The 14,955-nt window shown below is 42.6% G+C and overlaps 1 protein-coding gene and 1 pseudogene across 1 annotated transcript in view; both read left to right on the forward strand.

Annotated features, from left to right (window-relative positions):
• The window catches only part of LOC148366843 (homeobox protein aristaless-like 4), a 53,418-nt gene extending 50,455 nt beyond the window's left edge, over positions 1-2,963 (forward strand). The window contains exon 4 of the mRNA XM_088333169.1: positions 1,587-2,963. Within this exon, the coding sequence (XP_088189295.1) occupies positions 1,587-1,886 (300 nt within the window). The 3' untranslated portion in view covers positions 1,887-2,963. The remainder of the gene's footprint in view (positions 1-1,586) is intronic.
• Positions 2,964-6,139: 3,176 nt separating this feature from the next.
• LOC148366844 (U2 spliceosomal RNA) lies at positions 6,140-6,318 on the forward strand (annotated as a pseudogene).
• The last annotated feature ends 8,637 nt before the right edge of the window (positions 6,319-14,955 follow it).

Genomic DNA, 14,955 nt, shown 5'->3' on the forward strand with positions numbered 1-14,955 from the left:
ACTAGACGAGCGCGATACTGGGAATTTTAGTATCAATCTGATCCAAGTATACAAGTGGAGACCAGACCAGACTTGACCGGACCCGTTAAAAAAATATAACTTAATATTATTAATATTCAATTTCTTTGCCCCTTTACTGCTCAATTAGCATTATTTTTAAACATATCCAAAGCGCTTCATTTAAATGGCTTTGTCTTTGAGATAATCAAAGCACATCCAAAACAGTAATTGGTGTATTTTTGCTGTATCTGCGTTTTTCCATGCTTAACATCTGTAAACATCTGTAAAATGGCAGGTGTAAACTCGCATCTGCAGGGTATTGTAGAGTTAAACAGGTAATTGAACGTCAGTTATTATTTTTCCTAGCATTTTTGAAAGGCACAGGCTCTCGACACACTGAAAACAGGTCTGCGACCCACTTTTGGGTCCCCACCCACCATTTGAGAAACACTAGACCAGGGGTCTTCAACCCTTTTGCTATGTTTTTTTACGATAAGGCACCCAATTTGATAAGCATTCCTACTATGATATTACAAGGTGAAATTTTATAAGTTTGGTTAAATGACAGCCAACCAACATTTTTAGAATTTAACTAGAAAATCACAATGGCCCAAAATTGGTGAGTTATTCTCTAAACAGGTCCACAGGCACCTCAGCTGTCCTTAGTGGGCAGTCTTGTGCCACTTTGGAGACCCCTACATTAGACTAAGAGACTAAGAACCAGTTTCTTCCACAGGGCCATCACCACCCTAAACAAGAGCTCAAGACAGTAAAAATGTATATGTTGCCAGTATTGAAAAAAATGTTTGTTGCTGAATAAAACAAACATTTCATTGTACTATTTTTACAATGCACTATTAGCTCAAAAGGAAATTGTAGTTACAACTTAGGCTAGTCTACAAGCACTACCTTGTAAACATTTTGCCTACCTAGTCACAAACCAGAAATGGAGACAGGACCCAGTAGCGTTCGTTTACTCAGCTTTATTGATAGAGAAGGGGAGCAGCGCTTGCGTCCACGATCCGATGATCGACGGACACGGGTAGCTGATGGCAGGAACGCAGTAGTGGCACTTCCGTGTCGAGCGAGGATAATCGTAGTCTGCAGGGATACTGGTCACTAGCCGGGATGGGAGAGCAAGAGCGGTATCGAGTTTAGAAAAGAGGTCGGCAACAGGTATCAGGCAGGAAACAGGGCAAAACAGATTGGTGGTCAGGAGAGCAGATCAGGGCAGAAACGGGTCCAGAAACAGGTCGGGAAAAGGTATCAGGCAGGAAAATGTCGGACGGAATGAGCTTGCCTAGCAGGGAGCAAAGGTTCGCAATGATCTGACGCAGGTAACAGGGGGTTTAAAAAGTGGCAGGGAGCCAATCAGCGACCAGGGCTGTTGGCGAATCAGTTTTCACGACATACCTAGTCTTTCTCGGTTCAGTCTTTATTACATGTTTATCTTATTCATCCTGGAGTGCCATGTCTAGTCAATGTCAGCTACATTGGAATCATTGAGAGTAAAGAGTATTCCATACTATTTGATTCCATTTTTGGGTCATGAGCCATTACTAAAAGCTTTTGTTGTCTTGCTTCAGATTCAAAACCCATCCTGGATCAGCGGCAGCAGCGCGGCATCACCCGTTCCCGGCTGCGTGGTTCCCTGTGACACTGTGACCCCCTGCATGACTCCCCACTCGGCCAGTGGGGTGTCCGAGTTCCTGGGCGTCCCCAGCCCCGGAGCTCACATGGGGAGCCTCTACGGCGCTTCGCCCGGGATGGCGGCGGGCCTCAACGCCTTCGAACTCAACATGGATCCCGACCGCAAGTCCTCCAGTATTGCCTCCCTGCGCATGAAGGCCAAAGAGCACAGCGCTGCCATATCTTGGGCCTCGTGATGATGCCCGAGGGGACCGTCTTCAATGGCCCCCGCTGATGTCCCGGTCGACCCGGATCAGGGCCGAGGCACAGGATTGAAAATCTAACAGCGACTGTGCCTACCTTGATGAAGGCTGCTGACAAATGCAGTTCGAAAAGACTTGAAACCTTCAAAGTGGATGGGGAGGGAAGGAACTATGTCTGAGTACAGTAGAGGTAAGATTGGGTTTAACAAATCCAGCCTAACCCAATTTAGGCCCCCAGGTATAGAAGAACAAATGCAAGCCTGACCGATAAACTTGATTTGATGCAAACCCATCCATCCATCCATTATCTGCACCGCTTATCCTCAGTAGGGTCACGGGAGTGCCAGAGCCCATCCCAGTTATCTTCAGGCAGTGGGCAGGGGACACCCTGAACTGGTTGCCAGCCAGTCGCAGGGCACACAGAGACTAGCAACACACTCGCTCATTCTCACCTAGGGACAATTTGAACTGGCCAATTAACCTAACATGCATGTTTTTGGAATGTGGGAGGAAACAGGAGTGCCCGGAGGAAACCAACGCAAGCACGGGGAGAACATGCAAACTCCACACAGGTTTGATTTCAGGATCTCAGAACTGTGCCGCACACGCGCTAACCACTGCGCCGCCGTGCTGCCCTGAAGCAAACCCGAATGTTCATATTTTATTTGTGAGGACTCAGGAGGAGGAAGTGTGATTTTGGCCGACACCGCCCATCCCCCCTCCACCGCCGCCCGCTTCTGTTTCAGACAGCACCGCCGAACACCCTTGACTGTGAGCACCCGCGCCGCCATGTGTCCTCCACAAAGAAAAAGAAACAGAAGTATGACGGGAGGATAATTAAAAAACAAAGACAGCAAGAGAGAAGCCCAGCCCCACCCGAACATAATGATTGACATTTCAGGCCAAGCTCGGGCTTAAGATCTTACCTCTATGGTACAGTACTGGTGATTTCATGATTTGTTTTCCTTTTTCTTCTCATCCTAATACATGCACTATTTGCTAAAATACAGGAAGATTTTTTGTACAGTGTGGTTCAGGTGCTCCTTTATTATTATTATTTAAAATTTTTGAGTTCATCCATTTGTGCGGTATTTGCTTTTAAATCAAGAATCAATATGGGAAGTTGTTTTTTAATTTAATGTATAATCTAAAACAGCATCTTTGACATGGAATTCAAACAAATTATCTTCTCTAAAACGATTCTGCTACAGGAATAGTTCTGTTGCCTCAAAGCAAACACAGGGTTCGTACAGGTGCTTGAAATCCATGAAAATGCTTGATTTTAATATTGTGTTTTCAAGGATTAAAAAGTGCTCGGATTTTGGGTTAAGTGCTCGTAAATGCTTGAAATTGTCTGCTTAAAATTGACGCCGATATTGCTTTCTAGTTGCTTCGCTTTGTCATTGCATTTCTTCTTCCCTCGATATTAACTGCAGCAGGCATTAGTTTATACAACATTGTCCTACGAAGTGTCATCGCCACCTACAGGTCACGCCCAAGAGGACAAGTGCATGCTACACCAAAACAGGGCTCTATCAAATGCGTACTAGAGCAAGGATTATGTATCAATTAAGGACACTTATTATGAAAAAATTGCAAATGCAAAAAACTAAGCTAGTTATTAAGCAACTGGAAACTTCCTGCAACTGAAAATTTAAGCAACCGCTACATATTACAGTCATTTTTACCAAAAATCTGGGGAGGGATTTTTCCCAAAATAAAGTGTAAAAATCACAAATTCGAATCACAGTTATATTTCTGGCTCTGCAAAAGACATGATTCACTAAAAGTCCTTGAAAGTGCTTGAATTTGGCCATGAAAAAGGTGTAGAAACCCTGCAAACAGTGACATTTTTAATTGTCAAAACTATGCAAGGATGACCAGGGTGACCAAAAGATCTGTATATTTTTTACATTGTGTAAAATCAGGTTTAGGTAGGGTTACTTTAACTTGATTACTTCCAATTACTTTTGGATTTCTCCAATACCAAATATGCTAATAAAAGACAAAAGAAGCTAAATATAAATAAAATGACTATATTTTGTGCAGGCTTGGGGAGTAACGGAATACATGTAACGGCAAAAATGATGTTGGCAAGCTGTTCGGATTTATTTTCATTTTGTTTCTGTCGCATTTTATGTTCGTTTTGCCAGAGATCAAAGCCAGGAGAGAAAGCTTACCACGTGTTGTGAGTCATCATTTTATTCATACTTAGTTTCTTTTGTCTTTTATTATTACATTTGGTATTGGAGTAATCCAAAAGTAATTGAAAGTAATCAAGTTAAAGTAACCCTACCCAACCCTGTGTAAAATGTAATTTGGGGGGAAGGGTCCGGTGCATGTCAATCACACAAGTTTCAGCACTATGAAGCGATTTTTTTTCCCAATTTTATATCTTTGTCCCATGACTATCTGCATTTAATGCAGGAATGGAAAACCTAAGCCTCAAGGGACTAAGGTCCTAGATCTTTATAGGGGTTTCTCTTGCGGTCTGCCAACCACTTATCTAATTTATAACAGGACAGAATTACCTACGAAGTACATCATTGTCGGAAGAAGAACTACTTCCTGATTTCACTTCTAAGATTCATGGGAAATGTAGTCTTCCCTGAAATCGCTACTGACTGTTCAGACAACAAAAGGGGAACTCTCCGACAGTATATTATCATTTTAACAACATATAGCTTGATGTAAACAACACAACCTGAGAAAAAAACAGTTCCAAAAAATTTGTGAGCGCACTGACCTGATGAGTGCTGTTAAACAGCCAACCAAGCTAGCATTTAGCATTAGCATTTGAGCATATGTGCAACCAAAGATTGGCTGTTTAGAAAATATGAAACATTTAAGGAATAAAATTAATGAAACTGATTTTCATTTCGAGAATCTGGTCACTGTACCCATGCCTTACTTTCCTTCATTTTAGTTTAAAGGGTATTCGTCTATTGTTTAGTGCTTCGTTGTGGTTTAAAATATTCATTTCTTAAAAAAAAAACAATGATTAGAATAATAAACAAAAATACAAGAACTATCATTTTTTTTAAGTACTGGAAGAGTCAAGACATTTGGATTTATTTTAAAAAACACGAGGCTAACCCAAAGGGAGCTGACATGATTGTCCACCCTCTTGCTGCTACCACTACCCCCAAAAATCTTGTAAAAGGCGAAAAAAAGAAGAAAAATGGCGCGTTTTTATGACATAAAGTCTCCGTAGTTTCTTATCTTCTTGCTGTTTTTTGAGCACTTGATTTCGTTTACACAAACCAAAGCGGCGACATCTCATCTCATCTCATTAGGGGGTGGCAGTGGCTGAGGAGGTAGAGCGCTCGTCCTGGGATCAAGAGATCGCAGTTCGAATCCCGGCTCCTCCGTGTTACATGTCAAAATGTCCTTGGGTAAGACACTGAACCCCTAATGCCCCCAATAAGCAGGTTAGCGCCTTACATGGCTGCACGGCCGCTATTGGGAAATGTGAAGCACACTGTAAAGCGCTTTTGGAAGTCTTGACTTGAAAGGCACTATATAAATGCAGATCATTAGCTGCACCGCTTATCCTCAGTAGGGTCTTGGGGGTGCTGGAGCCCATCCCAGCAATCATTGGGCAGTGGGCAGGGGACACCCTGAACTGGTTGCCAGCCAATCGCAGGGCACACAGGGACAGACAACTCGCTCATTCATTCACACCTAGGGACAATTTGGACCGGCCAATCCACCTGAAATATGTCTTTGGAATGTGGGAGGAAACCGGAGTTCCCGGAGAAAACCCACGCAAGCATCGGGGAGAACATACAAACTCCGCACAGGAAGTCCGTTAGCTGGATTTGAACCCACACAGGAGGTTCCCGAGACCTCAGAACTGTGCCGCACACGCGCTAACCACTGTGCTGCCGTGCTGCCCAAGCGGCGACATATAATGGTCAAATATTACACAGTGTGCCCTTAACAAAGGATAGATGTCATTGATGAAACATGCTAAAAACTGAGATATGAGACTCTTCAGTGTCTTTTTCAACTGAAAACACAATAAGCACCTTTTCATTGTCCTCAATGCTGGCCTATGATACTTGTTAATCTCCAACTAACAACACAGATGCCTCAAGTCCGAAGTTCAACTGTGCCACCAATTTACCTGCAAATAATGTATCAAGTCCCACATGGTCATGCTATACCACGACAACCAAATTCAGTATCAAGTCACATTTAATTGTGTAGCCCTTAATCACATTAAGTAACAAAGGTCTGCACAGACCACTATTCTGTGGTTTTAGAATTGTGTACTATCTTTGTAGTTACAGTTGTGGAATTAAAGCCATAATTGAATGAATCAAGACTGATTTTTGCAATCCGGAGATGGAACAAGAGCTTGCTCTGTCCACTCCACGCATCGGCCCGGTATTGCAGTACCTCCGGGAACGGTGCATTCGCAATGATCGCAGCTTTAGGGCTAGGACCTTAGCTTGGCCTTTTGGCTGAGAGTAAGAGTCCCGGCTCCTAGGCTTTGTAGTGTATTATGAACTGACCGATAACGGATAATGAATAAAGAAGATAGAACAATAACCCTTAAAAAATCCCCCCCCCCCTCTGACGTGAAACCAATATGAGGGCAAGAAAAAACGCCCCGAAAAACCAGCATGCTTTTCGAACAACTAAAAATCTACCAATGAAAAATTAGTAAAGAGCACTGCCCAAATCCACTCTGGAAAGTCTGAGAATTCCACTCCACCCAGACACCTGAAGAGAAATACAGGGTGTTCCAAAAGTATTGGTCAGATTTTTATGTTGATTATCTCACAAAATATTAATGATGTTAAAAACAAATCTGGTAAATTCAGAAAGCTTGTAATCCTAATTCTGACATGGATTGTTCAAAGATGTTCAATGTGAGCACCATTGGTTCCACGACACACATCAAGCTGATCGTTAAATTCTAGCCAAACGCGTCCCAGCCTTGTATTGTCAATAGTTGCTTCCATTATTTGTTCTATGGCGACACACTGGAGCCTCAGGGTCAGACAGTTTCTGAACACAACACTGCCAGACAGTCCGAGGAGAATGATCACAATCTCATGTCATGGCCACCCACATCTTCATATCACACACCATGCAATTTCTTTTACTGGGGGATTTGTGAAATAATTGTTTATGTTCTTCCTATTCCAAGAGATGTAAATAAGATCGAGGCACGAATAACAGAAGCTGTTGGAACCTCATCTCATCTCATCTCATTAGCTGCACCACTTATCCTCAGTAGGGTCGCGGGGTGCTGGAGCCCATCCCAGCAATCATCGGGCAGTGGGCAGGGGACACCCTGAACTGGTTGCCAGCCAATCGCAGGGCACACGGGGACAGACAACTCACTCGCTCAGTCACACCTAGGGACAATTTGGACCGGCCAATTCACCTGAAATGCATGTCTTTGGAATGTGGGAGGAAACCGGAGTGCCCGGAGGAAACCCACGCAAGCACGGGGAGAACATACAAACTCCGCACAGTAAGGCCGGGAGCTGGATTTGAACCCACGCAGGAGGTTCCCACGACCTCAGAACTGCGCCGCCGTGCTGCCCATTGGAAATAAAATGCTGGGACGCGTCTGACAAGAATTTGACTACCGGCTTGATGTGTGCGTACATTGAACATCTTTGAACATTCCAAAAAATTCCCAAAATTCAGATTACGGGCTTTCTGTATTTAGCAGATGTGTTTTTGCATCATTGATAGTCAAGTCAAGTCATGTTTATTTGTATAGCCCTTAATCCCAAAGAGTCTCAAAGGGCTGCACAGTTAAAGACTATTGCAAACTACAGACTATTATGACACCATCTCCTGATCTAAAACCTACATGAGGGCAAATAGTACACAGATATTGTCAACATAAAATATAGGTTATTCATATGCTATAGCTAAGGAAGCTACATCGGCAAAACGGCAGAGAAGGACACGAAGATGATGGAATTGTGCCTAATTCCACCAATATTTCTTCATGGATCTTGCCCGTCAACCGACGCCTGAGACTCAACACGCCTGAACGGCGACATCTTGTGACGATTTCTACAAAGATTCAGCAAAGCTAAAATTTGGTCTTCTAAATATTAGATCGCTTGCTCCTGAAGCTCTTCTTGTTGGTGCTCTTATTCGTGATCACAAACTTAACCTGATTGGTCAGTGTGAAACTTGGTTGAGACCGGATGAGTATTTACAGTTAAATGAGTCTTCTCCTCAAGACTACGTGAGCTGTCATGTAGCACGCTCTTTGAAGAAGGGTGGCGGTGTTGCGCTAATTTCTGAAAAAAAATACTCAAACCTACTCCCCGTTCCTTTAATAATTCTAAGGCGTTCGAGGGTCTTGTTATGCGGTCCTCTTTAATGTCAATTTATGTAGCAATTAATTCTCGCGCACCAGGACCATACTCAGTTTTCTTAGATGAATTCTCTGAACTGTTGTCCGACCTAGTAACCTATGAAGACAAACGAATAATGATGGGGGACAATGTTCCCTGTAATTTTCCACGGGCCTGAGCGTTCACACAAAGTCGGTGAGCAATGCTTGAAACAACAGTGAGCAACAGCAATCCCAAGTGTGGCAACTGATCCGTTATCAAACATGTCCAAAACTTGACATCAAGTTACATTTTGCTGAGTTTCCGGCAATGCGAAATTATTTTTCACTTTTGAATGAATTGACTAGTGTACTATTGGAAAGGTTGTGTGGCCTACAAACGTCATTTGTTTTTACAATTCTTTCACAAGATTTCCATTTTTTTTCCCTGGTATCTTTTGTCGCATAATACTAACATTTTTGAGGGCTTATTTAGTCAGCTCTATGATACAGAACCTGATACAATAACATTTTTCGTGGAAGTTCAACGTTGGCAACAAGATTGACTTGATATAAATGGAAATTATTTAAATGCAACACAAACTTTTTCTTCTTTTTCCCTGTTGTTTCTACTTTCTTTAAATTCCTTTAAAAAGAAATCTTATTGTGTTTATTTTTTCCCAGCTGTTCTTTTGTTTTTTGCTTATTTGTTCTCTATTTCCTTTTTCCTTTTATTTGCTTCTTTTTTTCTGACTTTTTCCTGCTCTTTTTTTCTCTTTTTTTTCTTTTTCCCCAACTCGTCACTACTTTTTCATTTTGGTAATTTTTTCATTTTTTGTCTATTGCGCCATAGCCCCCACCCTCCCTCTCTTTAAGTTTTTTTGTGCATAAATTTAGATAACAATTGGTTGTGTAGGGATTAAAGAAGCAAAAACAACCTGAAGAGCCATTTGGGACCCAAAAGAGCCGTTTTTTAGTGAGCCGAGCCGAAGAAGCCGGTTCTCAAAAAACTCTACTGACTTTACTCAACTTCTTTCTACTTCAACCTTGACTTCAAAATACCGCATTTAGAACACAACGTCAGGGGAACCCTTGTATTTTTCGCTTCATGCACTGTAACTTTGACTTAATTCGCTTCGTAATTCTCAATTTCGAGCCCTGATTTTTGTGAGCTGGCTAGATTTTCTTGTGCGCAGAAAAGCTCTGGGCAGTGCGCAATTGCGCACACACGTAGCTTAGAGGGAACATTGATGGGGGACTTTCTGAGATACTCAATGTAAAAATTTGCCAAAGACTTTTGGAATCACCTTGCATAGCAGATGTTATGTTAGAAACCAGCTCGGTAGCCTAGATGGTAGGGCGCCCGCTCCGAGACTGGGAGGTCGCTGGTTCAAGCCTCGGCCGAGTCATACCTAAGTCTTACAACATTGGTACCCATTGCCTCCCTGCTTGGCGCTCGGCATTAAAGGTTGGAATTGGGGGTTTGGTCACCTAATGACTCCCAACACAGCAGTTGGGTCTAAAAACCCAGCGCCGATCGAAGACGACGAGTCACGTCGATAGCTTCGCGTGACAAAATGATTTCCGGTAGATATCATGTTGATGGTTGATATTGGCTGAATAATAAATAAATTAAAGGTGTTTTGTGTGCAAGAGTTGCAGGGCACAAAGTTTATACCTTGTCCGAAGAGCTTCGGGCACAGTAACCGTTGAAAACGGAACCACATTTGCAGCCCGTGTCAGCTGGTGAAAGACGTGCAATGCAGCAGGCTAAAATCCGTCAGCAGAGCACGTCACACCAGACTTGTCCAAATTACATCCAGTTTTTAGCCTTTGGTTGAAATCCAAGGCATATGCAGGACATCATCTGGACTGTAACGTCCATATATCAAATGTGAGAGGATTGTCTTCGTGACGCGGGGGCCCCCTTGGTTTCGCTGAGGGTTTGTTCTGTGTCACGGGTGTTCTGGGAAAAGGACAGTGCACACAGCTGTGCTCAGGGGCTAAATGCAAAACAAACATGTCTCACACATGTTTCCTCCTCAGCTGTCATGTCTCTGCTTTCAAAAGCTCTCCCCTCGCTCGGCCCTTGGCTCAACTCGGCCACCGATGCAAATCCGCAGAGTTCTCTGGCCCCGGGTCGCGGCACGGCCGACGCCGGAAGGATTTTTAATTAAAGTTGAGCTCAGGGGAGCCAGCAGGATCTTGTGTCAGGGCAGACACACCCGGGAGTCTTTGAGCTAAGGAGATGCCGACTACGTAGACATCAAGTTATGTTTATCGTGGCCAGATTTTCTGATGAGGCTCACTGCATAACACCAAATTGTCATAGAATGGTCAATGATACGATACCTAAACCTTGAGTAGTTACTGATACTTATACCACATACTGATACCGTTATTACATCAGGTTCCATTCCATTTGCAAAAAATGACTGAATCCAATGTTCCCTCTAATTTTCCACGGGTCTGAGCGTTCACACAAAGTCGGTGAGCAACGCTTGAAACAACAGTGAGCAACCATAATCCCAAGTGGGGCAAGATAATTCATTATCAAACATGTCCAAACCTTGACATCAAGTGACATTTTGCTGAGTTTCCGGCAATGCAAAATTATTTTTCTCTATTGAACGAATTGACTCATGTACTAATGCAAAGGTTGTACGGCCTACAAACGTCGTTTGTTCTTACAATTCTTTCACAAGATATCCATTTTTATTTATTTCCTGATATATTTTGTCGCATAATATTTACATTTTTGGGGGCTTATTTAGTCGGTTGCAAGATACAGAACTGTACTTAATCACATTTTTTAGTGGAAGTACAATGTTGGCAACAAGATTCACTTGTAATAATTGGAAATTATTTGAATGCAACAAACTTTTTCCCATGTTTTTTTCTACTTTTTTTTGAAATTCCTTTCAAAAAAATCTCATTGTGTTTATTTTTTCCGAGCTGTTACTTTTTTCCTACGTTTCTTTATTTTCTTTTTTTTCTCTTCCTATGTTTCTTTTTTTCTCAGCTTTTCACTACTTTTTCATTTTGGTGTTTTTTTCTTTTTTGATCTATTCCCCCCTTCTTTTAAGTCGTTTTGTGCATAATTTTACATAATATTTGGTCATGTTGGGATTAAAGTAGCAAAAACAACCAGAAGAGCCGTTTAGGACCCGAAAGAGCCGGTTCCTTTTAGTGAGCCGAGCCGAAGAAGCCGGTTCTTGCCAAACTCTACTATCTTTACTCAACTTCGTTCTACTTCGACTCGACTTCAAAATACCGCATTTAGGACACGTCAGGGGAACCCGTGTATTTTTACCTTCATGCACTGTAACTTTGACCTAAGTCGCTTCTTAATTAGTAATTTTGAGCCCTCATTTTTGTGCGCTGGCTAGATTTTCTTGTGCGCTGAGAATGTGCGAGCAGTGCGCAATTGCGCACGCGCGCAGCTTAGAGGGGAACACTGACTGAATCCCGATGATATTTTTACTTTATTTACTGTAAATTCCGGACTATAGAGCGCACCTGATTATAAGCCGCACCCACCACATTTTAAGAGGATAACCGCTTTTGTACTTACACTAGCCACACCTGTATATAAGCCGCATGCGCCCACATTAAAACATGTAATACAATCACGAAATCAACCCAAACCCGACTTTGAGTCCCGCAATTGTAACTGAATATGAAGTACACAGTCCAAAAACAACAGCCAACAAATTGAACGTAAAATGATACCAGTACTTAAGATATGACGCAGACCTGCAGAGTCCGGGTCCCGATGAACATAATCCAAGGAAAAAAAATGTATATTTCCAAAGGTAAGGGTGGGAAAAATATATATCCACTATTGTCCGCTGCGTCCACAAACACGTCTCACCTTTACTCCACTTCCCGTCAGCCCCCGTTGTATTCGCCCCTTCTTTTTGATTCGCCCGTGGAAAACATATCAGAATAAGTCTTTAAAATAAATACATTACAAAAATATACAGTTGCAAATACATATTATACATGGTTACACATATTTACAAAGAAAGACGGTACACCGAGAGTTTTCAAAGCTTTAATAATAATATAACTTTCATCCCAAACCGTGTCTGTGAAGGGTAGCAAAACGCTACTAGGAACACGCTCGCAACACAAGGTAACGGGTCTGTTAAAAAAAATTCGGTACTTGTAAAAATCATGGTAAACCGTGCTCATCTTGCTTCTTATAACTGACGTCATTAAACTTGTCTTCCTCATTATGGGAAAGAGACTTTGTCATATAGACGTCGTCCTGTGCTTCTTTTTTTAAAAAAACACGCTAGCAACACACTCGCATATATTCCACCGGTCTAAATCTTACCTTTTGTACTCGAGCGCCATTGGCGGCTGTTAGAAAAAATACATAAATTGGCCGCATCACTGAATAAGCCGCGGGGTTGAACATTTGGGAAAAAAGTAGCGGCTTATAGTCCGGAATTTACGGTAATAGCAATTTACCCTTCCTTTAATGTCCGGTTCCTGATTGTCAAGAGGTTTCTTGAAGGCTTTGGGCTATTAGCGCAAGTACAGATACAACCCAAAAGCAAACCTTGCTCGCTCATGCATGTTCGAAGGCATACTAGCTCACACGCACAGCACCCAACAGCCTAGGAACCATAGTTCAAAGTAAGGGTTTTGTTTTGATCTTGACATTACTGGGGACATAGTGGTTTTAAGTGGTTGCAGAATATTGGTGGTAAAACAATGATTGCTGGGCAGCACGGCGGCGCAGTGGTTAGCGCTTGTGCGGCACAGTTCATGTCATGGGAACCTGTCGTGGGTTCAAATCCAGCTCCAGACTTCCTGTGCGGAGTTTGTATGTTCTCCCCGTGCTTGCGTGGGTTTCCAACGGGCACTCCGGTTTCCTCCCACATTCCAAAAACATGCATTTCAGGTGAATTGGCCGGTCCAAATTGTCCCTAGGTGTGAATGAGCGAGTGAGTTGTCTGTCCCCGTGTGCCCTGCGATTGGCTGGCAACCAGTTCAGGGTGTCCCCTGCCCACTGCCCGATGATTGCTGGGATGGGCTCCAGCCCCCCCGCGACCCTAATGAGGATAAGCGGTACGGCTAATGAGATGAGATGAGATGAGACAATGATTGCTCGAAATTGGTCGGGACATGTCCCCTCGGTCCATGCCAAAACTACGCCCTAGGTAAAAATAAGATATGTCAAAGATGACATGGCAGGGTACAGATAAACCATGTGGACAAAAGTATCATTACAGTAAACAAATTCAGTTTATGTGTTGGTATACAAACTCCTTCTGGCGATTTAAAGTATGTTCTAAATGTTCTGCATTTATAGCGCTTTTCAAGTCAATGAAGACCTCCCAAAGCTCTTTACAATGTGCTTCACACTTTCCCTTTTACACACACTAACTAACCGATAGAAGCATCAGCCATGCAAGCTCATAGGGGGCATTAGTGATTCAGTGTCTTGCCTAAGGACATTTCGACATATAACGAGGAGGAGCCGGAAATCGAACCTGCGTCCTCTTGATCCCAAGACGAGCGCTTCACCTCCTGAGGTACTGCCGCCCCAAAACCAGTATATTTCACCACCGGGTTTTTGAACCTGGGACCTACTGCGTGTAAGGCGAGTGTGATAACCACTACACTATGGAAACAGTATATGTTTTAAATGTTTTATATGAATTATTCAGGCTCAAAATGAGGTAGGGCTTTAAAATGGTGTGACGGAAATACCGTATTTATTCGTGTATAACGTGCACCCCCTGAAATTTGATTTCAAATCAGTGTAACATTTTGTTGGCCTTTTTCTCAGTTTCAACCGAGAATTGAAAGTGACAAACGCTGTTGAATCCATGCGACCAAGATTCAAATCATGTATTGAACAAATACAACATCAAATTTACTACCATAAACTCCGGACTATAGAGCGCACCTGATTATAAGCTGCACCCACCACATTTAAAGAGGAAAACCGATTTTGCACTTACACAAGCCGCACCTGTATATAAGCCGCATGCGCCCACATTTAAACATGTAACACAATCACAAAATTAGCCCGAACCCGGCTTTGAGCCCCGTGATTGTAACTGAATATAAAGGACACAATTTAAAAACCACAGCCGACAAAATAAACAGAAAATGATACCGGTACTTAAAATTTGATGCAGACCTGCAGAGTCCGGGTGCCCGTTGAAACTAATCCAAGGAAAAAAAGTCTTTATTTCCAAAGGTAAGGGTGGGAAAAATATATATCCACTATTGTCCGCCGCGACAACAGGTCTCACTCACCTCTACCCCACTTCCCGTCAGCCCGGGTATGCTCGGCCCCTTTTTTTAAATTCGCAAAACATATCAGAATAAGTGTCTCAAATAAATACATTACAAAAATATACAGGTGCAAATACATAATATACATCGGTTACACAAATTTACAAAGAAAGACGGTACACCGAGAGAGTTTTCAAAGCTTTAATAATAATATTATAACTTTCATCTCAAACCGTGCCTGTGAAGGGTAGCAAAACGCTACTAGCAACACGCTCGCATCTCAGTAATCGGGTCTGTTAAAAAATATATACTCTACTTGTAGAAATCAAGGTAAACTGTTCTCATCTCCCTCCTTATAATTGACGTCATCAAAGTCGTTTTCCCCAGTATGGGAAAGAGACTTGGTCATATAGACGTCGTCCCACGCTCCCTTACTCCAAAACACGCTGGCAACACGCTCGCAAATTGAAGTTTACGTGCAGTAGC

Source organism: Urocampus carinirostris, chromosome 4 (genome assembly GCF_059441175.1).
Source record: "Urocampus carinirostris isolate Australia breed hairy pipefish chromosome 4, RoL_Ucar_1.0, whole genome shotgun sequence".
In the NCBI taxonomy this organism is placed as follows: domain Eukaryota; kingdom Metazoa; phylum Chordata; class Actinopteri; order Syngnathiformes; family Syngnathidae; genus Urocampus; species Urocampus carinirostris.